Source organism: Cebus imitator, unplaced genomic scaffold (genome assembly GCF_001604975.1).
Source record: "Cebus imitator isolate Cc_AM_T3 unplaced genomic scaffold, Cebus_imitator-1.0 Scaffold26, whole genome shotgun sequence".
Classification (NCBI taxonomy): domain Eukaryota; kingdom Metazoa; phylum Chordata; class Mammalia; order Primates; family Cebidae; genus Cebus; species Cebus imitator.
This window is the reverse complement of record NW_016107341.1, coordinates 10209144-10233083: the sequence shown is the minus strand read 5'-3', so window position 1 is coordinate 10233083 and position 23940 is coordinate 10209144. Positions and strand designations below refer to the sequence as shown.

Genomic DNA, 23940 nt, shown 5'->3' with positions numbered 1-23940 from the left:
TCCCCCTCTCTCTTTCTCTGTCGACAGAGTCTCTGTGTGTCCCAGGCTGGAGTGCAGTGGTGCGATCTCAGCTCACTGCAACCTCTGCTTCTTGGGTTCAAGCGATTCTCCTGTCTCAGCCTCCTGAGTAGCTGGGAACCACCCATGCCACCATGGTGGCGCACGCCACCATGCCCAGATAATTTTTGTATTTTTAGTAGAGATGGGGTTTCACCATGTTGGTCAAACTGGTCTCAAACTCCTGACCTTCTGATCTGCCCACCTCAGCCTCCCAAAGTGCTGAGATTATAGGCGTGAGCCACTGCGCCTGGCCAGATTTCTGTTTCATAATCCTGGATTTCTGTCTCTCTCTTTTTTTCCGACTCAGTTACAATTACAGTCATGCATTGCTTACTGGTGGGAATACCTTTTGAGAAGTGTGTCTTAGGGTGATTTTGTCATTGTGTCAACATCATAGAGCATGCTACAAAACCTAAATGGTATAATATAGTATATACCTGGGCTGTGTGGTATAGCCTATTGCTCCTAGACTGCAGGACTGTATAGCATGTTATTGTACTAAATATTGTAGGCAATGTAACACAATGGTAAGTATTTATGTATCTAAACATAGAAAATATACAGTAAAAATATGGTATAAAACATTAAAATTGGTACACTTATATAGGGCACTTATCAGTGGAGGACTAGAAGTTACTCTGATTGAGTCAGTCAGTGAGTGATGAGTGAATGTGAAGGCCTAGGATATTATTGTACACTACTACAGATAGAGTATATTATACTTTATAAACAATGTACACTTAGGTTACACTAAATTTATTTAAAAATTAATTAGTTATGCTATGATGTTAAAATGGCTATGATGTCACTAGACAATAGAGAATTTTCAGCACCACTATGATCTTATGGGGCCACTGTCATACATGCAGCCCATCATTGACTGAAACGTCATTATGCAGAGCATGACTATACCATCTCTGTATAGGCCTGGTGACTTTCTTATGTCTGCATGTCCAGTAAAATCTGCATCCATTTTATTATGAAAGACAGCAACCATCTTTACTGTTCTTCCCTCCCAAGCAACTATAGCATGAAGCACCTTATTGTCAGTCTGGGTTTACAAGAACTGGATCTTTGCATGTTTGTTTTACTTTCTTGACAACTGGATTATGTTTTTTGTTTTTTGTTTTTTTTAAATAAATGTTTCTTTGAGCATTTACTGATGTTTTGTACTGGAAGGATTTCCTGCTTTTTTGGTCTACCACATTTCCAGAAGTAGAAGCCAAAATGTGTTTATTGCTCTTTCCAGAAATCCTTTTTTTTTCCTTCTTCGAGGAATCCTATATCTTTAGAAGGAATGCAGTTCAGTTCAGCAGACAATATTGATTGCCTTCTATGTACCAATGACTACTTATGGAAATCGTTAGTTTTATAGCAGAATTCTAGCTTCCTTCAAAAAATAAAACAAACATGTTTATCTTTCTTACCATCCTTCTGCAACTATCAATTAAAAGGATTACGTTATGTAAAACGAGTCAGCAGATAAGTTCCTGTACTTTAGATAAAATTCCTGCCTTCAGGTGAAATTCTGGCACCTAAACTCTTGCTATTAGCAAAGTATGGATGGATTATGTTACCATTGCTAATACATGTATGCACTCAACACACACAGAAGGTAAGTGGACAAGTTACATCAAAGTTCACATATTTTTTCAAAATTATGTATTTTTCTTTGTGTTTAGATTTTCTTCTACCTCAGTTTAAAAGATGTTATAATATGTGGTCAAGTTAATCGTGCCTGGATGTTGATGACACAGCTAAGCTCACTGTGGAATGCTGTAAGTAGATACTAACTGAACTGTCTTTACACTAGTTCTTAAAGGAGAGTGGACTGTTGTAAAGCAACTGTTGTGGGTATACCTTCTTCCCTGCTCTGTGGTCACTAGCAGCAAGTGAATTTGGTTTCTTTTGTCCAGGCACAAGCCTGGGAGAAGAGATAAAAAAGATAATAATGCTATTTTAAGAGATACATCATTAGTATTTTAAAATGTAAATGGTAGATATAAATGAATGTCATTTTTGGATTGAAACAAAGCTCCATTTTATTGGATAGTTTGTACCCCATTCTGGTTTTATTATTTATTGTATGCCTGCTTCCTTTTCATGAGCGCAGACTATGTATTGAGTCCATGACTATGGGAAAGATGTTTAGAGTATGAGGTGTGCAATGGCCTTTACATAACTCATAATTTTTGGAAGGGTTAGTTCCATTAAAAAGAGAGGATTATAAGGATGAACTTAGTGTACCTGGTTGATGGTATAAAAATTGGCAAGAGCAGAGGTTTTTGGAGTGGTCAGGGCTGATTGATAAACAATAACATTGATATCTTAATATTGCTAATGTTGTTAGCCAGAAGTTTAAGTTTTCGAACATCCAGTTGCCTGTGAACAGGCAGTTTCTCATTACCTTTTGAATAAAGCTATTGTTTGTGCTAAAAATGCTTGTTATAATTGTGCCACATTTGAACTCTCACAAATAAAAGCAGAAATAAGAGGAAGGAGCAATATACAGTTGTGGAAAGAGAAATTTGCTGAACATAAAACAGCTTAGCTTCCTACCCTGGCTTTGTTCCTTATTGCCATGTGCTTATAATATTCTCCGTCTTTATATATATATATATATATATATATATATATATATATATAATATTGCATTTTAGGTCTTGGGGTACATGTGAAGAACATGCAAGATTGTTGCATAGGTACATACATGGCAGTGTGGTTTGCTGCCTTCCTCCCCATCACCTATATCTGGCATTTCTCCCCAGTTATCCTTCCGCAACTCCCCACCCCGTGCTGTCCCTCCCCTAGTTCCCCCCCACAGACCCCATTGTGTGATGCTCCCCTCCCTGTGTCCATGTGTTCTCATTGTTCAACACCCACCTATGAGCGAGAACATGCGGTATTTGATTTTCTGTTCTTGTGTCAGTTTGCTGAGAATGATGGTTTCCAGGTTCATCCATGTCCCTACAAAGGATATGAACTCATTGTTTTTTAGGAATGCCATTTGACCCAGCAATCCCATTTCTGGGTATATAGTCAAAGGATTATAAATCGCTCTATTATAAGGACACATGCACATGAATGTTCATGGTGGCACTGCTTACAATAGCAAAGACTTGGAACCAACCCAAATGCCAATTGATGATAGACTGGACATGGAAAATGTGGCACATATATACCATGGAATACTATATAGCCATAAAAATCGAATATTCTCCGTCTTTACCCATTAAGGTCTCTGGACAGGAGTGTTGGCTTTTTCTGACTCCTGCCAGCTTCTGCAAGACATGTCCTGATCTAAATGTTATATATATTCTTTCTCCTCTAGACCATTTAGATTCATTTTTTCTTTCTTTCTAGGTTTTCCAAAGGAAAAAGCAACATCCCCAAATATCTATAACATAATTTAGAGATTTATTACTTTAAGCCAGCAGTTCTCAAAGTGTGGTCCTGGGACCAGTGGTATCAGCATCACCCAAGAACTTGCTGGAAGTGCAAATTCCTAGGCCCCATCCCAGACCTACTGAGTCAGAAACTCTGAGGGCTGCAGACAGTAATCTGTTTTAACAACCCCGCTAGATGATTCTGTTACAGGGTGAAGTTTGAGAATTACCGCCTTAAACTAAAAATAAAATTAATACAGGAACACCTAATTTGTTAGCTAAGGTAGGTTTGGTAATATGAAATCAATTCTCTTCTTGCCATTGTTGCATAGAGTGGGAGTAGAACAGTGCAGCCAAGAATGAGATGGTGTCCTGATGCGATGTAAAGATGTTGAGTTAACTTATGAAGCTAGAGCCCCTGACGCCTTCTCAAGTCCTTTTAGTTTCTTTGAGTAAGTTTTAGAGCTTCTACAAAATGGCTCCAGGCCCCCTATTCATAGGTCAGTCTGAGCATATGATATCATCAGTCCTTAAATCATTAGTAATAAGGAGGGATCATGAAGTTAGCTATTGACTGGACTTTAGACAACAGAGAAAATGTTGTCACTAAACATTGGTTGATGGCGTAAATGACCATGTTTGTTGAGATTAAAGTATCTTGCAAGAAATAGATAAGAAAAGTTGTTGGGACATATGCTTATTTGCTTATTTTTTATTGTTGGCTGAGTCCTCTACCCAATGTCTCTTTGGAATGAGAAACACAAACATGTTTCAGGTTAAAAAATAGTACTGTGGCAGCCGGGCACGGTGGCTCATGCCTGTAATCCCAGCACTTTGAGAGGCCAAGGCAGGCGGATCACCTGAGGTTGGGAGTTCAAGACCAGACTGATCAACATGGAAAAACCCTGTCTCTATGAAAAATACAAAATTAGCTGGGCGTGGTGGTATGTGCCTGTAATGCCAGCTACTTGGGAGGCTGAGGCAGGAGAATCGCTTGAACCCAGGAGGCAGAGGTTGTGGAGCTGAGATTGCACCATTGCACTCCAGCCTGGGCAATAAGACAAAACTCTGTCTCCAGAAAAAAAAAAAAATACTGTTGCAAGAATAGTATATAAGTGCCAGCCTAGGAGTTCATATTAGAAAATGCCAGAGTGACTGTGTTTCTGCATGCATGAAGACACATTAAAAATGTCAATATGCTTTATGTGTTATGTATTTTAGTTCTATTCATGCTTTTTAAAATTTCTGTATGCCATATTTTTTGTGCTTTGTCATGTCTTTTTGAAGTAATAATAGTAGCTAATATTTATTGAATGCTTCCTGTATGTCAGATGCTACACTGCATCTGTAGCATCTCAGTTTGCATTTTCTCAGTTTGTCTCTGCAGCGTCCTAAGTTAGGCACTGTTATTTTTCCCATTTTACAGATGAGGAAAACTAAACCTTAGTTAAGTCATAGCCATCGTTGTTAAATGGCTAGAATAGGATTCAAATTTGGATCTGTCTGACTACAAAGTGGTTGTTCTTAGTTATCAATGATTTATGAGGGAATGCCAGGTCTACCATTTGCTTTTCCCATAACTGGCAGCATAGAATTTCTCCTCTTCAGGTTCTTTTACAATGATATAACCTTGAGCTCTAAAACCCAACTCTCACAAAAGCTTGGCATTAACGAGTAATATTCATAAAGAGTTCAGGTCCAGTAAGTCCTCTAGATACTGTGCATTTTGTCCCTGAATTGAAACAGCCAATCAGAGAGTAGCACACTTTGACTCTATTACTTTAGATTTTCTCTTTCCGAGTTATGCTTTTTTGCCCTGAATTCAGCTTTTGTCCATTGTTTTGTTGTATGGAAGCCCCTCAATTGATTTAATCTGTCTTCTAGCAAAAGACATTTAGGTTGTTTCCCATCTTCTGTTAATAAAATCCTGTGGTGAACATCCTGTTTCTCAGTGTTTTGTTGTATACATGTATAGTTATGTCTGCAGGATAAATTCCTAGTAGAATTGCTAAGGCAAAGATTTGATTTGTTTATAATTACAAAATTGGCTGGGTGCAGTGGCTCATGCCTGTAATCCCAGCACTTTAGGAGGCTCAAGCAGGCGGATCATTTGAGGTCAGGAGTTTGAGGCCAGCCTGGTCAACATTGTGAAACCCCATCTCTACTAAAAATACAGAAATTAGTCAGGCTTGGTGGCAGGTGCCTGTGATGTGATGATTTACTTCAAAATATTTTAAATTTTTACATGAAACAGGTCTTATTTCTTTTCAAATAATTTCAACTTTGAGTTTAGATATAAGGGGTACATGCTCAGGTTCGTTACCTGGGAATATTATGTGATGCTAAGATTTGGGGTACATATCCCATCACCCAGGTAGTGAGCATAGTACCCAATAGGTAGTTTTTCTAAACCACCCCCATCTTCTGGTAGTCCACATAAATATGCAGATATGCTCCCATATTTATGTTCATGTATGCTCGATATTTAGCTTCCACTTGTAAGTAAGAACATGCATTATTTTGTTTTCTGCCCCTGCATCAATGCTTGAGATGGTGGCCTCCGGCTCCTTACGTATTGCTGCAAAGGACACAATTTCATTCTTTTTTATGGCTATGTAGTATTATATAGTGTATATCTACCACTTTTTCCTTATTCAATCTACAATTGATTAAATAAAAGGGATTCCACATCTTTGCTATTGTGAATAACACAGAGATGAACATATGAGTGCATGTGTCTTTTTGGTAGCATGATTTATTTTTCTTTGGCTGAATACCCAATAATGGGATTACTGGGTTGAATGGTAGCTCTGTTTTAAGTTCTTTGAGAAATCTCCAGACTGCTTTCCACAGTGGGTAGACTAGTTTACATTCCCCCCAATGGTGTATAAGTGTTCTCTTTTCTCCACAGCTTTGCCAGCATCTGTTGTTTTATGACTTTTTAATGATAGCCCTTCTGATTTTTTTTTTTTTTTCTTTTGTGGCAGTCTTTGCTCTGTCATCCAGGCTGGAGTGCAGTGGTCTGATCTCAGCTCGCTGCAACCACCACCTCTCAGGTTCAAGCGATTCTTGTGCCTCAGCCTCCCAAGTAGCTGGGACTACAGGTGTGCGCCACCATGCCTGGCTAATTTTTGTATTTCTAATAGAGACAGGGTTTCGCCATGTTGGCCAGGCTGGTCTTGAACATCTGGCCTCAAGTGATCCACCTGTTCGGCCTCCCAAAGTGCTGGGATTGCAGGTGTGAGCCACTGTGCGCAGCCTCATTGTGGGTCAGTTTGCATTTATATGTTAATTAATGATGCGGAGCATTTTCTCATCTGTTTCCTGGCCACTTGTATGTCTTCTTTTGAGAAGTGTCTTTTGATGTTCTTTACCTATTTTTATGGGGTTATTTGTTTTTGGCTTGTTGATTTGTTTAAGTTCCCTACAGATTCTGGATATTAGGCCTTTGTTGGCTGCATAGTTTGCAAATATTCTCCCTCATTCTGTAGGTTGTCTGTCTGCTCTATCGATAGTTTCTTTTGCTGTGCAGAAGCTCTTTAGTTTAATTAGGTCCCATTTGTCTATCATTCTTTTTGTTGCAATTGTTTTTGGGAACTTTCTCATTTCTTAATGCATTTTGTTTATTCTTTTTAGATTGATTTTTCCACAGTGAAACATGTGATTCCAGATAAATATATAGTGTCTACTTTGCAAAGGTGGCGTTTAAATGTGCTGCGTTTGAATTTTCGTGGTTGTCTTCTCCGACCCAGAACTTTCAGATCTGCCAGTAAGTATGTTCATTACAACTATTTGTCTTTCTTTCCTGTATTACAATTAAACAAATTTATGGAAAAGCATAGATAAAAAGGAAACTTCAGTGACAGTTTTAGGTCATAAGGTTATCAATTATAAGACTATTTTAAAAGTGTATAATACAGTATAGCTCTTACTGCTTTGTGTGCCCTAGGAGTTGGTTCTTTGTCTCTTCTTTTTTTTTTTTTTTTTTTTTTTAAGACAGAGTCTCACTCTGTCACCCAGTGCAGTGGCATGATGTTGGCTCACTGCAACCTCTGGCTCCTGGGTTCAAACAATTCTCATGCCTTGGCCTCCTGAGTAGCTGGGACTACGGCATGCACTACCATGCCCAGATAATTTTTTGGTGTTTTTAGTAGAGACCAAACTTCAGCATGTTGGCCAGGCTAGTCTTGAACTCCTCACCTCAAGTGATCCACCCGCCTCTGCCTCCCAAAATGCTGGGATTACAGGCGTGAGCCACCGTACATGGCTGGTTCTTTTTCTACTCTTGACTACTCTTTTGAGGTATATTATTTATGTATTTATGGATCATCAATTTTTCTACTAAAAATATTTAACAGATTCTCATTTTTAAAAATCTAACAAAGGCAAGTAAAACCATCTTTTTTCACCTCCCTCAAACCCATTCACTTACTCAAAGGCATCCAATGTTATTAGTTTTCTGTTTTTCTAAAATAAATTTCTATATATGTGATGAAAAATACACAATTTTAATTTTAACATGAAAGGAGTCATATTGTTTTATATTTTCTTTTATGTCCTGAAAAATTTTTCCATGTCAGTACATATAGACCCACTAAATTATTTTTAAATACTGTAAAATTATTTTCTATATTATAGATGTAACATACTTTATTTAACCTACTTCCTTTTGATGGACATTGAGATTATTTCCAATTTTTTCCAAGCTGACTGCTTTGTACTTCCATTGTGATATTTGTCTTTAACCTATATATCCTTTGAGATGTATTTTCTATCACATATGTATTTTTGGAAATGAAGAAAACAATATATTCAAAAAAAGTATACATTCATATTGACTCCAGATAACGAGAAAGAATGTCATATACATGTGCAAATACCAGTTGGATACATTCTAAAGATATTAAAGGGTAAAATCAGGTAGCATGAGAGAGATATATATTATATATAAAATCTAATACCAATTGTATATAACTTCAATTTGCAAAATTATATATATTTTTACCTTTTATTTTGAAATAATTTTAAACAATATATATTATTATAGATTTTTAAGGACACACATATAGTGACATATAAAAAGCATGCATGAGAAAAAAACTCCAAATGCAAGACAGTGGTTGTGCAAGTAGACAGAGCGCGTTTAATGGAATGGGGAAGAACTGCACAAGGAGTTTCAACTGTGTCTGTAGATTTTTTATTGAAAAAATAAATTATACAAAATGTAATAATTCTGATTGCTTATTGCTGGTGCTATACAAAGTTGTAGTTTTTTGTATGATGTATCTGACCATTTATTAAGCTCTCTTCTTGGTTTTAATAGTTTGTCAATTGATTCTCTTGGATTTTCTTCGTTTCCTTTCCTTTTTCCTTTCCTTTCCTTTCCTCCTCTTTCCTTTCCTTTCCTTTCTTTTTCCTTTTTCCTTTCCGAGACAGAGTTTCACTCTTGTTGCCTAGACTGGAGTGCAATGGCGTGATCTCGGCTCATCACAAACTCCGCCTCCTGGATTCAAACCATTCTCCTGGCTCAGCCTCCTGAGTAGCTGGGTTTACGGGTGCCTACCACCATGCCCAGCTAATTTTTGTATTTTTAGTAGAGACAGGGTTTCACCGTGTTGGTGAGGCTGGTCTCGAGCTCCTGATCTCATGATCTGCCCACCTCGGCCTCCCAAAGTGCTGGGATTATAGGCGTGAGCCACTGTGCCTGGCCAGTCTCTTGGATTTTCTAGGTAGACTGTCATATCTGGGAATATTGACAGTTTTATTTCCATTTATGCCTATTCTTATATCTTTTTTCTTTTTCTCATTTTATTACTTTGCTTAGGACCTTTTTTGCAATGTTGAAAAGTAGCAGGGATATGCAGGAGTCTTGCTCATTGCTCCTTTTTCATATTTTTAATGAGAATAATGTTAATATTAATACATCTTTTAATTTCTGGGATTCATCCTGTATGGGGATATAATTCGGTTTTCACTTTTATAGCAGCCATGCCCTGCATGTTCCTCATTCTGTTCACGTCTGCCTTTGGATTTTTAGGAACTATTAGTTTCTGATCCACCAAGGCCATTCTTTCTTTGTCTTCCAGGCATGTTGTACATTTTTGAAAAAAAAAAAAAATCATCCTTGGATTTTGGGAAGAAGAGAGAAACTGAACATGTGCTCAGTCTCCCATTTTTAACTAATTTATTATGTTTGTGGTAATAAAAAGTTGATAAAATAATTATAAACCTTAAAATGTTAGCCACCCAAACTTGCTCTCTCTGTATCTCTGTTTTTGTCTGTCTCTCTCTCTTTTTCTATTAGTATATGTATATACACACATATTACACACACACACACACACACACACACACACGAAATATACATAGAAAATATATGATTAAATGAATCTACATTTTCAGAAGGAAGGAAACGGACTCAAGGTGTAACATTCAGGGTTTCAGTTTGACCTAAGAGTTTCATGATAAGAATGGTAGTTGAACAGTGGAATGAGTTTCTGAGAAATGTCAAGGCATGCTTATCTGGAAGCTTTTGTTTATTGAGATACATTTTATGTAACATAAAATTCACCTTTTTAACCATTCTAAAGAGTACAGTTCAGGGGTTTTTATTATATTAACAATGCTGAGCAACCATCACTAGTTAATTCTAGAACATTTTCATCAGCCCAAAAAGAAAACTCATACCCATTTTGCCTTTTATTTCTTTATCTTACACAATTGCTCATTGAGGAAGCTCCCATATGTTCCTACTTTGCTGAATGTTCTTATTATAAAAGAGTGATGGGAGATTTTGTCAAATGTGTTTTCTGAGTCAATTGAAATGGTTTTCCCCTCCTTCCTTCTATTAATATTGTATATATTACATTAATTGATTTTTATCTGTTGAACCACCCTTGGATTCCTGAGATCAGTCTCACTTGTTCATACATCATGGTGTATAACCCTTTTAATATGCTGCTGGATTCTATTTGATAATATTTTGTTAAGGATTTTTGCATCTATATTTAAAAGGAGTATTACGCTGTAGTTTTTCTTTCTTGTGATGTCTTTGGCTTTCTTATCAGGATAATATTGGCTTCATAGAATGAGGTAGGAGGCATTTTTTACTTGTATTTTTTGGGAAGAGTTTGAGGATTGGTGTTAATTAGCCTTTAAATGTTTGGTAAAATTTGCCCATGAAGCCATCTGGTCCTAGGCTATTTGTTGGAGGCTTTTTCTTTTTTTAGATGGAGTTTTGCTCTGTCATCCAGGCTGGAGTGCAGTGGCACGATCTTGGCTCATTGCATCCACTGCCTTCCAGGTTCAAGTAATTCTCCTGCCTCAGTCTCCTGAGTAGCTGGGATTACAGGTATGTGCCACCATGCCAAGCTAATTTTTCTATTTTGAGGAGAGATGGGTTTTCACCATGTTGGCCAGGCTGGTCTTGAACTCTTGATCTCAAGTGATCCAGTCTCCCAAAGTGCTGGGATTATAGGCATGAGCCACCGCACCTGGCCTTGTTGGAGGTTTTTTGATTGCTGATTTTGTATTACTTACCATAGATCTATTTAGATTTTCTGTTTCTTCTTGAGTGACTTTTGGTAGTTTATGTGTTTCTAGAAATTTGTCAGTTCCATGTAGTCTATCTAATTTTGGGGGGTACAACAGTTCATAATATTCTCTTATGATCCCTTTTATTCCTGTAAAGTCAGTACCAATGTACTCACTTTCATTTTTAATTTAAGTAATATTAGTCTTCTCTCTTGTTTTCCTGGTCACTCTAGGTAAAGGTTTGCGATTATTTCAAACAACCGTTTGGTTCTCTTTTCATTATTGTAAAAAATACATATAACATGGCCAGGTGCAGTGGCTCATGCCTGTAATACCAGCACTTTGGGAGGCCAAGGCAGGTAGATCACCTGGGGTCTGGAGTTCAGGACCAGCCTGATCAATGTGGAGAAACCCCATCTCTACTAAAAATACAAAATTAGCCGGGTGTGGTGCCGCATGCCTGTAATCCAAGCTACTCAGGAGGCTGAGGCAGAAGAATCGCTTGAACCTGGGAGGTGGAGGTTGCAGTGGGCTGAGATCATGCCATTGCACTCCAGCCTGGGCAATAAGAGCGAAACATCGTCTCAAAAAAAACTAAATAAAAATAAAACTTGCCATTTTAACCACTTTTGTATGTACAGTTCTGTGGCATTAAGTATATTCACATTGTTGTGCCACCATCATCACTGTCCATCTCCAGAATTTTCATCTCACAAAACTGATAGTCTGTACCCATTAAGTACTAAATCCTCTTTTCCTCCTCCTCCTAGATCCTGGCAACCACCATTCTACTTTCCATCTCTGAATTTGATGACTCTAGGTGCCTTACATAAGTGAAATCAAACAATAATTGTTTTTGTGCCTGGCTTACTTCACTTAGCACAATGTCTTCAGGGTTTAATATTTTATTGTGTGTATGTACCACATCTTGTTTATCCATTCTTCTATTAATAGACACTAAGGTTGCTTTAATCTTTCAGGTGTTGTGAATAATGCTACTATAAATATGGATATTTAAAAAAATCTTATTTTTATTAGTTCTCTATTGTTTTTCTATTTTCTATTTTGCTTATCTCCACTCCAATATATATATATTTTGTTTTTGGAGAGAGGGTCTCCCTCTGTTGCCCAGGCTGGAGTGCACTGGCATGATCACAGCTCACTGCAGTCCCAACCTGCTGGGCTTAAGTGAGCCTCCCACCTCAGCCACCTGAGTAGCTAGGGCTACAGGTGGCCACACCTGGCTAATTAGAAAAGAAAAAAGTTGTAGAGATGGTGTTTCGCCATATTGACCAAGCTGGTCTTGAACTCCCGACCTCAAGTGATCCGCCTGCCTCAGCCTCCCAAAGTGTTGGGATTATAGGCATGAGCCTCCGTGCCCAGCCTGGATTGTGAGGTTTTAACCATTCTGCCCAATGGTTTGGGTCAGAGGTGGAGACATAGAGATATTAGTTCTCCATGCAAATCACTACAGATGTGTGGGTTTTTTTTTTTTTTTTTTAATGTAGTCTTGTTCTGTCGCCCAGGCTGGAGTGCAGTGGCGCCATCTTGGCTCACTACAACCTTCACCTCCCATTTTCAAGTGATTCTCCTGCCTCAGCCTCCCCAGTAGCTGAGATTACAGGCACTTGCCACCATGCCTGGCTAATTTTTTGTACTTTTAGTAGAGATGGCATTTCACCATGTTTGGCCAGTCTGGTCTCGAACTCCCGACCTCAGGTGATCCACTCATTTTGGCCTCCCAAAGTGCTGGGATTACAGGCGTGAGCTACCGCACCTGGCCCTACAGATGTGTTTTTGACAAATATTTTCTCCTACAATGTGGCTTGTCTTTTCATTCTCTTGATCTATCTTCTTTTTAAATATATGTATTTACAGCTATATCCTTCCTTAGATTTTTCCCTGCTTCCACATAAAGACTTTTCCTGATGCTTAGGCACCAGCTACACTGGGAAGTTTGGAGTGAAGATGCAATGGACAGCCTAAGGTTGTAACTTGTGTAGAGAGTAAAGAGGATCAGATAATGAAAATGCCTATGTCGAATTACTATGCACTGGGCATATTGACCATATGTTTATTATATCACATAATGATGTATCTCATATATGTTATATATGAGATACATACATAAGACATATATGTTTGTATTTGTATCTGAGGTCAAGATAGCCTGTAGACCTTTTTTTTCTTTAAATTTTTAATATTTTGTATCTGTTTAAAGTTTATTTCATTTAGTATTTATCTGAAGTGTTCTTCTTAGTACAGTTGTCTCCACCACAGAAACAACTGAGCATGCAAGCCTGAGTAGACCTTGATTTTTTTTAAGGAAGCAAATGTAATGTCTGTCTCATCTTTGTAATATTCTTAATTTACTGAAAATTATTTAATCAAACCCATTTTAATTCCAGCAAACTTGAGTATATCAAAGATAAAAACCATTCCTAACACATGGACACATAGAGGGGAATGATGGACACTGGGACTTACTGGAGGTTGGAGGGTGAGAGGAGGGCGAGGATCAGGAAAAATAACACTTGCTAGGCCTAATACCTGGGTGACTAAATAATCTATACAATGAGCCCCTGTGACACGAATTACCTATCTAACAAACCTATACATGTACTCCTGAAATTGAAATAAAAGTTAAAAAATAATTCTCAGAGCTGTTTTAGCTTTTCCGTTGTCTCTCCCACCCTACCCCAACCCCCTACCCCAGCTAAGACCAGTTCATCTATTGGTGTGTCGAGAATTACACACTTTTCTGGCAAGAAGTTTGGTTTTCTGACTGTTAGATTGAAGATAAGTATTGGCTGCTCTTTTGGGCTGTTTAGCTGACTGAACACAACAGTTGTAATCCTTATACCAGTAAAACTTTAGAAAATTATCTGTAGAATGTTATGTTAAGATATTTAAGGCTGGGCACAGTGGCTCATGCCTGTAATCCCAGTACTTTGGGAGGCCAAAGCAGGCAGATCACTTGAGGCCAAGAGTTTGAGACCAGCCTGGCCAACATGATGAAACCTTATCTTTACTAAAAATGCAAAAATTAGCCAGGTGTGGTAATGTGTGACTGTGGTTCTAGTTACTTGGGAGGCTGAGGCGTAAGAATTGCTTGAACCCATGAGGTGGAGATTACAGTGAGCTGAGATCACGCCACCTTACTTCAGCTTGGGTGACAGAGCAAGACTCTGTGTTTAAAAAAAAAAAAAAAAAAAGCAGCAGCGGCCTTTAAAAGGCAGATGAGGGCACAGGTTTACAGAATTTAGACAAGTAGCTCCTCATTACCTGCTGGACGTAGTGGCTCATGCCTGTAATCCAGCACTTTGGGAGGCCGAGGTGGGCAGATCATTCAAGGTCAGGAGTTTGAGACCAGCCTGGCCAATATGGTGAAACTCTGTCTCTACTAAAAATACAAAAATTAGCTGGGTGTGGTAGTAGACTCCAATAATCCCAGCTACCTGGGAGGCTGAGGCAGGAGAACTGCTTGAACCTGGGAGGTAGATGTTGTGGTGAGCCAAAATGGTGCCATTGCATTCCAGCCTGGGTGACAGAAGGAGACTCTTATCTCAAAAAAAAAAAAAAAAAAAAAAAATCTGATTTGCAGAGCAGGAGACTCAGATTTCCCAGAAACAGACATAAATTGATCCAGGGTGTAGGCTCCAGAGGATGGAATGGTAAGTGAATGAAAAAGCAGTGCTGCTCAATGTTAAATATCTTTCTCTTTCTCTTTCTTAAATGTAACTAGACATTAGGTCACAGCCTACTGAGGACTCAGGGGACTCCATTCATAGTAAATCTTGTTTATTTCACAAAAATCAGAGAATCTTAGGACTAGTAGGAAAGTTTTATTTTTTTTTAAACTTACTTTGTCCAAATACCCAAGTGATATATAAATTCAAATATGTGTATCTCAGGATAGTCATATCTTTTACTACCATAAAGTATACTTGTTTTTGTAACCCCATGAACTTGTATTGTCTGTCGTAAAAAAGAGACAGCCAAAGGCAAGTTATTAGAGTAACTATCAAGTAAGAAATTGGTGGAAGAGGAAGTGTCTAATTGTTCATTCCGTCACAAATCAACTACACTTCCCTGAAAAAGTATTAACATTGATGTAGAAAAGGGGCAGATCTTAAGATTTAAAAATTCACTTCAGTCTTGACCCTGAGAGATGTTAGCAATGCCTACTGACTTACCTTTGGATCGCCTGTGTTAATTTCTGTTTTGATGTGTTCAGGAGCTTTATTTCCACATGCATTCCTGGGGATTAAATTGAATATAAAAATCAACCAATAAAATCCCTAACTAGCGTCTAAAAATTATACCAAAGAACAACTTGGGCCCTTTCTCTGAATCAGATTTCATCTCATTTCATTCCAGAATCCTCTTGCCTCCAATGTAATCCTCCTGTCTCTGATGGAGGTCACACCAGGCTTTTCCCATCATCAAATCTTGGCTCTTTCAGGTCCTATGTCCTTAAAAGTCCACTCTGAGGCTCATGAACAATAATAAATGAATTTGTTACATCTCTCTGGTAACATTTGAAATGTAATAGTTGGCTACCATGCCTCATAGTGACGAATGTAGGGATTTGCATGGAGAAGTAATATCTCTAAGTCCACTTCTGACCCAAACCACTGGGCAGAGTGGTTAGAACCCCATGGTTCAGTCTGGGCATGGTGTCTCATGCCTGTAATCCCAGCACTTTGGGAGGCTGAGTCGAGCGCATCACCTGAGGTCAGGAGTTCGAGACCAGCCTGGGCAACAAAAACCAGCTTGGCCAACATGGCAAAACCCCATCTCTACTAAAAATACAAAAATTAGCCAGGTGTGGTGACAGGCGACTGTAATCCCAGCTACTCCGGGGGTTGAGGCAGGAAAATTGCTTGAACCTGGGAGGTGAAGGCTACAGTGAGCCAAGATTGTACCACTGCACTCCAGCCTGGATGACAGAGTGAGATTCTGTCTCAAATAATCATAATAATAAATAAATAAAAATAGGACCTCACAATCCAGAGTTATTTACTGAAGCATTAGCTCTGGCAGTTCTTCCAGTTCCCACTCTCTTGGTTTCCTATATATAAATACAGATCTATTTAGATCTTAGACAAAAAACTTTCTCCTGCCAACTGCCCTCATGAGTGCTCCCCCACCTTCCTGGGTACTTGCTCTGCTTTGGGGTTTGGTTCTGGAAGTTCTGGTGCCAGGCAGCCACAGACAAGGGTGACTTTTAGAATGCTCTGCAGCCCTGCATAGCAGAAGGGGCTTAGGCGGATCTGAATCCTGGCCTTGCCACTTGCCAGCTGTGTGACTTTATCCAAGTTACCCAAAATCTCCACCTTGGATTCCTCATCTATAAAAGGCAGACAGTATTACCTACCTCAGAGGGATTTTGTGAGAATTAGAAGTAGAATATGTGAAGCTCTTAGCACAGTGACCGGCCTCTAGCATGTGCTTAAAAAGTGCATGGCTAAGCGTGGTTCTTATGCCTGTAATCCCAGCACTTTGGGAGGCTGAGGCAGGAGGATCATTTGAAGTCAGGAGTTCAAGACCAGCCTGATCAACATGGTGAAACCTTGTCTCTACTAAAAATACAAAAATTATCCAGGCATGGTGGCGAGCACCTGTAATACCAGCTATTTGGGAGGTTGAGGCAGGAGAATTGATTGAACCTGGGAGAAGAAGGTTGCAGTGAGCCGAGATTGGACCACCACACTCTAACCTGGGCAGCAGAGTGACACTCCATCTCGAAAAATAAAAAAGTACCTAAAACTAATTTTTATATACTGTTTTCCATGCTTTGGGAGTTTGCACAAGTATCAAATAAGGTGGTTATTTGCTAAACTTTGTAGGAATGCCTTGATACAAGAAATGAAAATGTATTAACTCAGCATGAAAGGAAAATGTATATTAAAAGGAAAAAGTAGTATCTTACTGAGGGCATGCATATATTTCTTTTCACTTTATTTTTTTCTCTACGTAGAATATGACTATTTAAATGCAAACTGTTGGGATCAGGGTCTAAAATCCTCCATGGATTTCCTCTTTTGCTGGTGATCTAGTGGTGAGCTCATTTTAACCTGCAAACCCAAATCTCGGGGTTTCTTTTGGGCACCACCTCCTCCCTCAGTGGCCTCATATTATTTCCTAGTTTTTGTTCTGGCTTCATCCCAAATACTGCCCCTAAATCCTAATTTCATTCTTTGTTTTATGTTTCTCGATATACTAGCTTAGCAGGAAGTGCCCTTTCTCATGGACAGGTGGATTCCCAATATGAACTCTACGTAAAACACACACACACACACACACACACACACACACACACAAATACACAAATGCTCTTTTCACATTCACAGGTGTCTATACCTCTTCAGGGCTCATGCTTCACACCATCTACAGCTGTTAATCACGGTCCTAGCTTCCAATAGAATTCTCACATTCTCTATCTGTTGTTTGTGACAATTCTCTCAGATCTAGCTTGACAGTATTTTGCAAGGATTAGTGAAAAGTGGTTGAGCATTTGGATGTACCAGGACCTTATTTTGGAATGTACAGAAATCAGAAATGAAAATTTATTTAAATTTTAAGATGATTTACTGAAAAAAAGTAGAGGGGTGGGGAATGACCCACCCCTCTACTTTTTGTATAAAATCATTTTGATCATCTTTAGGTATGCACAGCTATCAAAAGGCATGTAAAAATGAACCAAGTTTTTTTTTTTTATTTTCAGAAAGTAGTAAAAGCATTTATACAGGACATTATGAAAGTCTAATGCCATCATTAGGACCCAGCTGCTGCAGGTTACTGGTGTGGAATTACATATCACCAGATGCTGTTCCACAAATGGACAGGCAAGCAGGATGTCAGTATTCTCTTGATTACTATAAGAGTCAACAATAATACTTATCATCATTAAAGAAAGCTTCCTTTAGCTGGATAACCCTGCATAAATAGGCAACACAGTTAATCAAAAATGTAAACATATGTTTTCTAACACCAGTATGGAAAATACAAAACTAATTACAATCAGAAAAATTTCTATCTTATCCCAATATAATAATTCTTACACTTTGCTTCTTTGCAGTGTGATCCCTATGTACTTTTTCCCATTCATCATCTTCTGTGTCCTGGTCAAATGACTCAGGATATGCTGGTAACTTGTCTTTGGGGCATTCTTCATAGTAGCTTCTAATGTATTTTCCCACAGACCACCCTTTGTATTCTTCAGGTGTTTTGCATTCCAGGCCATTAAAATGAACATTGTAGTGGTGCTTTAACCAGTAGAAGAGGTAGTGAATGTTGTAGTCACATCTCCAAGGGTTATCTCTGAGCCACAAGAGTTTCAAAAAATACAAGTCTTCTAATACGCCATAGTCAAAGTTTTGCAGACTGTTGTTTGATAAATCTAATTCTTCTAAATGTGTAAGCCCTAAAAAAGCAGCTGGAAACAGAAAATATTTATTGAGCCTGAGTAATTGAGTTAATACACTGCATGGTATATCCTAAGGACCAATAAAAATTTTAAAAAGAGGCTTAATTTTCCCCTTTGAAAAGAAAGAGATGTCTCTTCCCTTCTTTTTTCCCAGAGCTCTTACGTTAGAAAACTTTTAACTGTTAGTACTTTCTCCTCTCTTTGAAATGTCTTTAAATCCTTTTGAAGACTAGATAGGCTTTTTGTCAGCTTTATGATGCAAGAATGTCTTTTTCAAGGACCTGGGAGCTATCTCTTTGAAATATAAACGTCAAGGAAGATGGTACCTCCATCTTCCAGCTCCTGTGGCAGGGTGGGTCCTAACTTTGGTGAGGTCTTGCTTCTATTTGCAAAACTACCTTCTGTCATGGAGACAGAAATTTATTTTTCTTTGAATAAGGCCAGTAAACTAACACAGATAGTCACCCCATTTAACAGGTAAAGTTAGGATGAATTATGTGTGACAAAATGTGGTGTCAAATCTTCTTCCTTAAGGACTCATTATTGTTTGTCCTGAAAACATGTATGTAATGGGTGGTATCTGCTTGGTTACATAGGGTCGAGAGTCTTTGCAGTCTCTCAGTGGATTGCCTATGATACGCATCACATTCTGGTTTAATGCTTAGTCAGTAATGAACGTTTTTCTTTCTTTACTACCTTTGTGGAGATATTTTCTGGGTTGAAAGAAGGTTTTGTTTTTAATTATATTTCTCCACTGTAAACGTATCTAATTGCAAAATTGTAAAATATACTGTTACTCAAAGCTTTTCCCTTGATTAGTTTGACTAGAATACAGTATTTTGTTTGAAAAATCAGTTTTAAGTTAGCTTTTTAAGATGTATTTTGGGCTCTTTTTCTTTTTTTTGTACTTACTGGGAAAAAGAAGATACTCAAAAAAGAAACGTGAATTAAGAAAATATTTCACACGTAAGACATAAGTGCAGAAAAAAAATGAAAAATATGCCTGGTGGTGATTTGACAGTTCCCTGGGTTATCAGTAAATCTGAAAATACCTAGAAAACAACCTTATCCCAGTGTTGGGGGAAGGGTTCTATTCCCGTAGAGTCCAAAAATAACAACTTTTCCAACATTTTGAAAACATCTGGTTGTATTTTGGCAAACTATGGTAGCTATCGGCTTTGAATCCATATGTATTTAATTTTGCTGGAGGTTGGATAATTAAAACCAATATAAAATATAACTGAAAATAAAACAACAAAAAGCTTTTTTCCCCCTTCTAAGAGCAAAGAAATCTACACCTAGGTTATCTCTATTCCAGTTGATACAGACCAGCCAGATACTCCAGAAATAGATGGTTTTAAATATTTCATTTCTGTTTCAAACATTATTTGATTATTGTTTTAAAATACCATTGTAGAGCATATTTTGAATTAGGAAAATATGTGGTCATACTAATATTATTAACTATTTTCATCTTATGTTCTCTCAGTAAAAACCCATAATTCCCCCTTAGAAAAATAACTTTCTATTTTGGTACCAAGCAACGTCTTAGGGGTAGGGGACAAAAGGTCTGCCCTTGTGTTCTGAAGATACTGGATTTTTTTCTGTTTGCTAAAATTCTGTGAGTCAGTGATCTCACAGATTTACTCTTCTCAAGACATTAGACCTTGAGATTAAAAGCATATGTAAACATTCCTAGATTTTATTTTGAAAATTCTGTATATTGTTACTTAAACCATATATATTCAGGCACTTGGGAAAACTAGTTTTCCTCTGTTTCTTAAAGGAGATAAAAAATCCCTAGTAGGGTATCTTTTCCACAACAATGTCTGGCATTTTATATGATTATTATTCACGTCTTTTAAAGTCTGGCGACTCCCACTGCATTTGTATACTTACCAGCAAAAATCATTAAAGTAAGTTTACTTGCAGGGTTTCATCTCAGAGACCCTGAAATATAGGTGAACTTTCATTTTAAAATTTCTTTAGGTTATTTTGCCTTAAGTGCTGAGATACTTTTTTGTTCCAGAAGAACTTTTTCATTCTAAGAAAGTGGTTGGCATTTGCTGGGTGCTCAGTAAATATTTACTAATGTAGGAAATTCTTTCCTGAGAGTGAATTCAACAAAGGGGAAAAAGAAGTACCATTGCTGTTAGTAGAGACCATTTTATGTCAGCAGGGAACACACATTTGGTGAACAAGATTAAAAGGCCTTCAGGGGATCCTAAGGACAGAAAATGAATCCCTGCAATTATGGGAATTCCATAACTGATGAAAAGTATCAGTTAGGGGAAACATGTGAAAACTATCAGGAGAAGCAAGGCGAGTCCATTTTGCACTGTTATGTGTCTCTGCATTGCCTTCTCATTTTTTTCAAGTTTTCTTTACATACTAATTTTGTTGTAATTAAAACATTGTCACACTGTTACTCATTACTTTAATACATTTGACTTAGGACATATAATAAGTATTATAATCTTTTTTTGAGACAGCTCTAAAACTTGTTTGCACTGATGGTTGGTAAACTATGGTTTTGCTTGTGGAGGACAGCAGAAGGAAATTAGACTCTTGACCAAGGACCTTTGGAATGGCTTGCTTGTCCTGTCAATCTTTGGTTTGTAACCACCCAATGAGTTCACCTTGCCCACCCCCTAGACAGAGTTGATTTATCAAGAGGAAATTGCAATGGAGAAAGCATAATTCATGCAGAGCTGGCTGTTCAGGAGACTGGAGTTTTATTATTACTCAAATCAGTCTCCCTGAGCTTTTGGGGATCAGAGTTTTGTTTTTTGTTTTTTCTTTAGATGAAGTCTTGCTCTTTTCACACAGGCTGGAGTACAATGGTGCGATCTCAGCTCACTGCAACCTCCCGTCTCCTGGGTTAAAGTGATTCTCCTGCCTCAGCCTCCCAAGTAACTGGGGTTACAGGCACCTGCCACCACAACTGGTTAATTTTTGTATTTTTAGCAGAGATGGGGTTTTACCATGTTGGCCAGGCTGGTCTCGAACTCCTGACCTCAGGTGATCTGCCCGCCATGGCCCCCCAAAGTGCTGGGATTATAGGCATGAGCCACCACGCCTGGCCAGGATCAGAGTTTTTAAAGATAATTTGCCAGGTAGGGGCTTGGGAAGTGGGGAGTGCTGATTGGTCAAGCAAGAGATGGAATTATAAAGGGTCAAAGTGAACTTTTCTTGCAAGAAAGGGTCTCCACTTCCAGATTTTTTTTTTTTTTTTCTTGAGATGGAGTCTCACTCTATAGCCCAGGCTGGAGTGCAGAGGCACGATCTCAGCTCACTGCAACCTCCACCTCCCAGGTCCCAGTTCAAGCAATTCTCCTACTTCAGCCTCCCAAGTAGCTGGGATTACAGGCACAAGCCACCATGCCCAGCTAATTTTTGTATTTTTTAGTAGAGACGGGTTTCACCATTTGGCCAGTCTGGTCTTGAACTCCTGACCTCATGATCCCTCTGTCTTGGCCTTCAAAAGCGCTGGGATTACAGGCTTGAGCCACCATGCCCGGCCTCTAATTTCGGATTCTTTACCCTGTGGCCTGGCTTTGTGGAGACTGGCTAGCAGTGACTGACTTGCACACTAATATAATGCTCGCTTCATTTGGGAGAAGGGTATCTGTAGTATTCTCATTTACTGAGAAATGAAAATTGCTTTTGACTTCACAATTCAAACATACTTCCAAGTTTACATCATCTGTAACAGGCTAAGGTTTACGTGTAGCATACTGCTTTCCCTTGGGAAGTTATAAAAAATTATGATTTTCTAATTTTTAAAAATATGTTAATTCTAAAATATCCCTTTGTGGCTCCAGAATGTTCATTTTAATTTTTCACTTTTATTGTGTTAAAATTCTAATATTCTATTAATGGTAGTAGATTATCATGAAGAAAAGCAGGGGAAACAATTATACTCAAAATGCTTATAACATATTACATTATTAATAATTTTAATAATCATTTTCATAGAACTTTTCAAATTGAAGTAGCATAGTGAAGGCACGTGTATTATATATGTTATAAATCTGGTCAGTATTGCAGTAATTTTCAGTTCTTTCCAAATCTAATGTGTTTACTTAATTTACCAAGCTCATTTTCGCCAGAGGCTTTCCTTAGCAAATGGAGAAGAGATTTGAAGGATGTAAAAGAGAATTGGTCTTGATCTAGGACTAGATATAGTATGTCTGGCTCTGGTTTGAGCACATTTTATCCTAATTGATGAGCTCAGTGCTTAGCAGTTTGTTTCTAATTTATTCTAAACAAGGTGGGGCTTAATGAATAGCAAAGAAAATTCCAACTTTGAAATTCCCTTAAAAAATCACTACATTTTAGCATACTGTTGATCATTTGCCATATATTACTTTTAAAATCTATTCTATAACACGGTATTTGGGCTAACTGAATAAATATTGGTTAGTAATATGTGATATTACATACTTCATAAAGCAGCATTTTGGCAAGTATTTTTTTGAGTGCCAAACAACTCCTAGTATAAGTGTCATGTTTAATTCAACCTCGTACATTTTTTATTATTTAGTTTAGTTCAGTTATTTTTACACTAAATTTATTTACTGTATATAAGTGTTGCCATAGAAAAAAAATCACGGAACATTTGCCCACCCACTGAAGGGGCTATTCAGGGAAACTTACCAGGATCAATGAATTGAATGCCATTGCTGCTGAGGTTTAATTTCTTCAGCTCATGGACATCTTCAAATTCCTTGGGTCGAAGTTGGTTGATTTTATTGTATGACAAGTCAAGTTTAACAATATCTGGAGGGATGTTGTTTGGCACTTTTTTCAACTCTAGAAAATTTAATAATATTTAGGTTATTATGCTCTTTATGCCTCCATTTTCTCGGTCACCATTGTATCTGTGTGATTGAAGAATCAGCCCTTACAGAGAAGGGGTGAGAGATATCTAAAGCCAAAGAAAGTTGGTTTGAAACAAGCCTTAGCATATGCTACATTTTATCAAAGCCTAACAAATCCTCCAGTGACTTCCCATCTCACTGTGATGAAAGCCAGAGTCCTCACTAAGGCCCTGTAAAGCCATTAAGACCTGTAGGTCATCCTTGTCACCAGAGTCAGCACCTTTTAGGTTGTAGAAAGCAGCCTGTTTATCAGGACTTGCTTAATGAACCCACATCTGCTGGGCTGGACATGAGGGTGGATTACAGAGCAACCACTGTAGGGCAAGCTAAAGTGGGTTAACCACAAATAAATGAGTAGAAAAAAATGTTTATGAGAACACCCTGACACTCAGCCTAGGCAATGTGGCAAATCTGTGGGTGCTGGAAAAAGAATATAAACTGCAGAATCCATTTTGGGATTGTCAGCAACAGCCCTGGGTAAAAATAACATCCACAAGTAATACCAGGAAATGCAAAGCAAAGGCTTTCCTAGTGTGGCTTGGAAAAACACAGGAAAATCTCATTTGCTGTGTTGATGAGTAGGAGAATTCTTTAGTTCTTTTACCTTAGAACTTGAATGAGAATTGCAAATATTGATGCAAAGTAT

General features: G+C 38.1%; 2 protein-coding genes across 4 annotated transcripts in view; one reads left to right on the top strand and one right to left on the bottom strand.

The window, feature by feature from the left end:
* FBXL13 (F-box and leucine rich repeat protein 13) overlaps positions 1–23940 on the top strand; it is a 247122-nt gene that overhangs the window by 68407 nt on the left and 154775 nt on the right. The window contains exons 8-9 of the mRNA XM_037736579.1: positions 1743–1838; positions 7083–7215. Coding sequence (XP_037592507.1) covers positions 1743–1838; positions 7083–7215 — 229 coding nt within the window. The remainder of the gene's footprint in view (positions 1–1742; positions 1839–7082; positions 7216–23940) is intronic.
* Positions 17520–23940, bottom strand: part of LRRC17 (leucine rich repeat containing 17) — a 44177-nt gene continuing 37756 nt past the window's right edge. For all 3 annotated transcript variants that reach the window (XM_017523052.2, XM_017523051.2, XM_017523053.2), the window contains 2 exons: positions 23071–23226; positions 17520–18420 (listed from right to left, as the gene is read on the bottom strand). In XM_017523052.2, the coding sequence (XP_017378541.1) occupies positions 18023–18420; positions 23071–23226 (554 nt within the window). In that variant the 3' untranslated portion in view covers positions 17520–18022. The remainder of the gene's footprint in view (positions 18421–23070; positions 23227–23940) is intronic.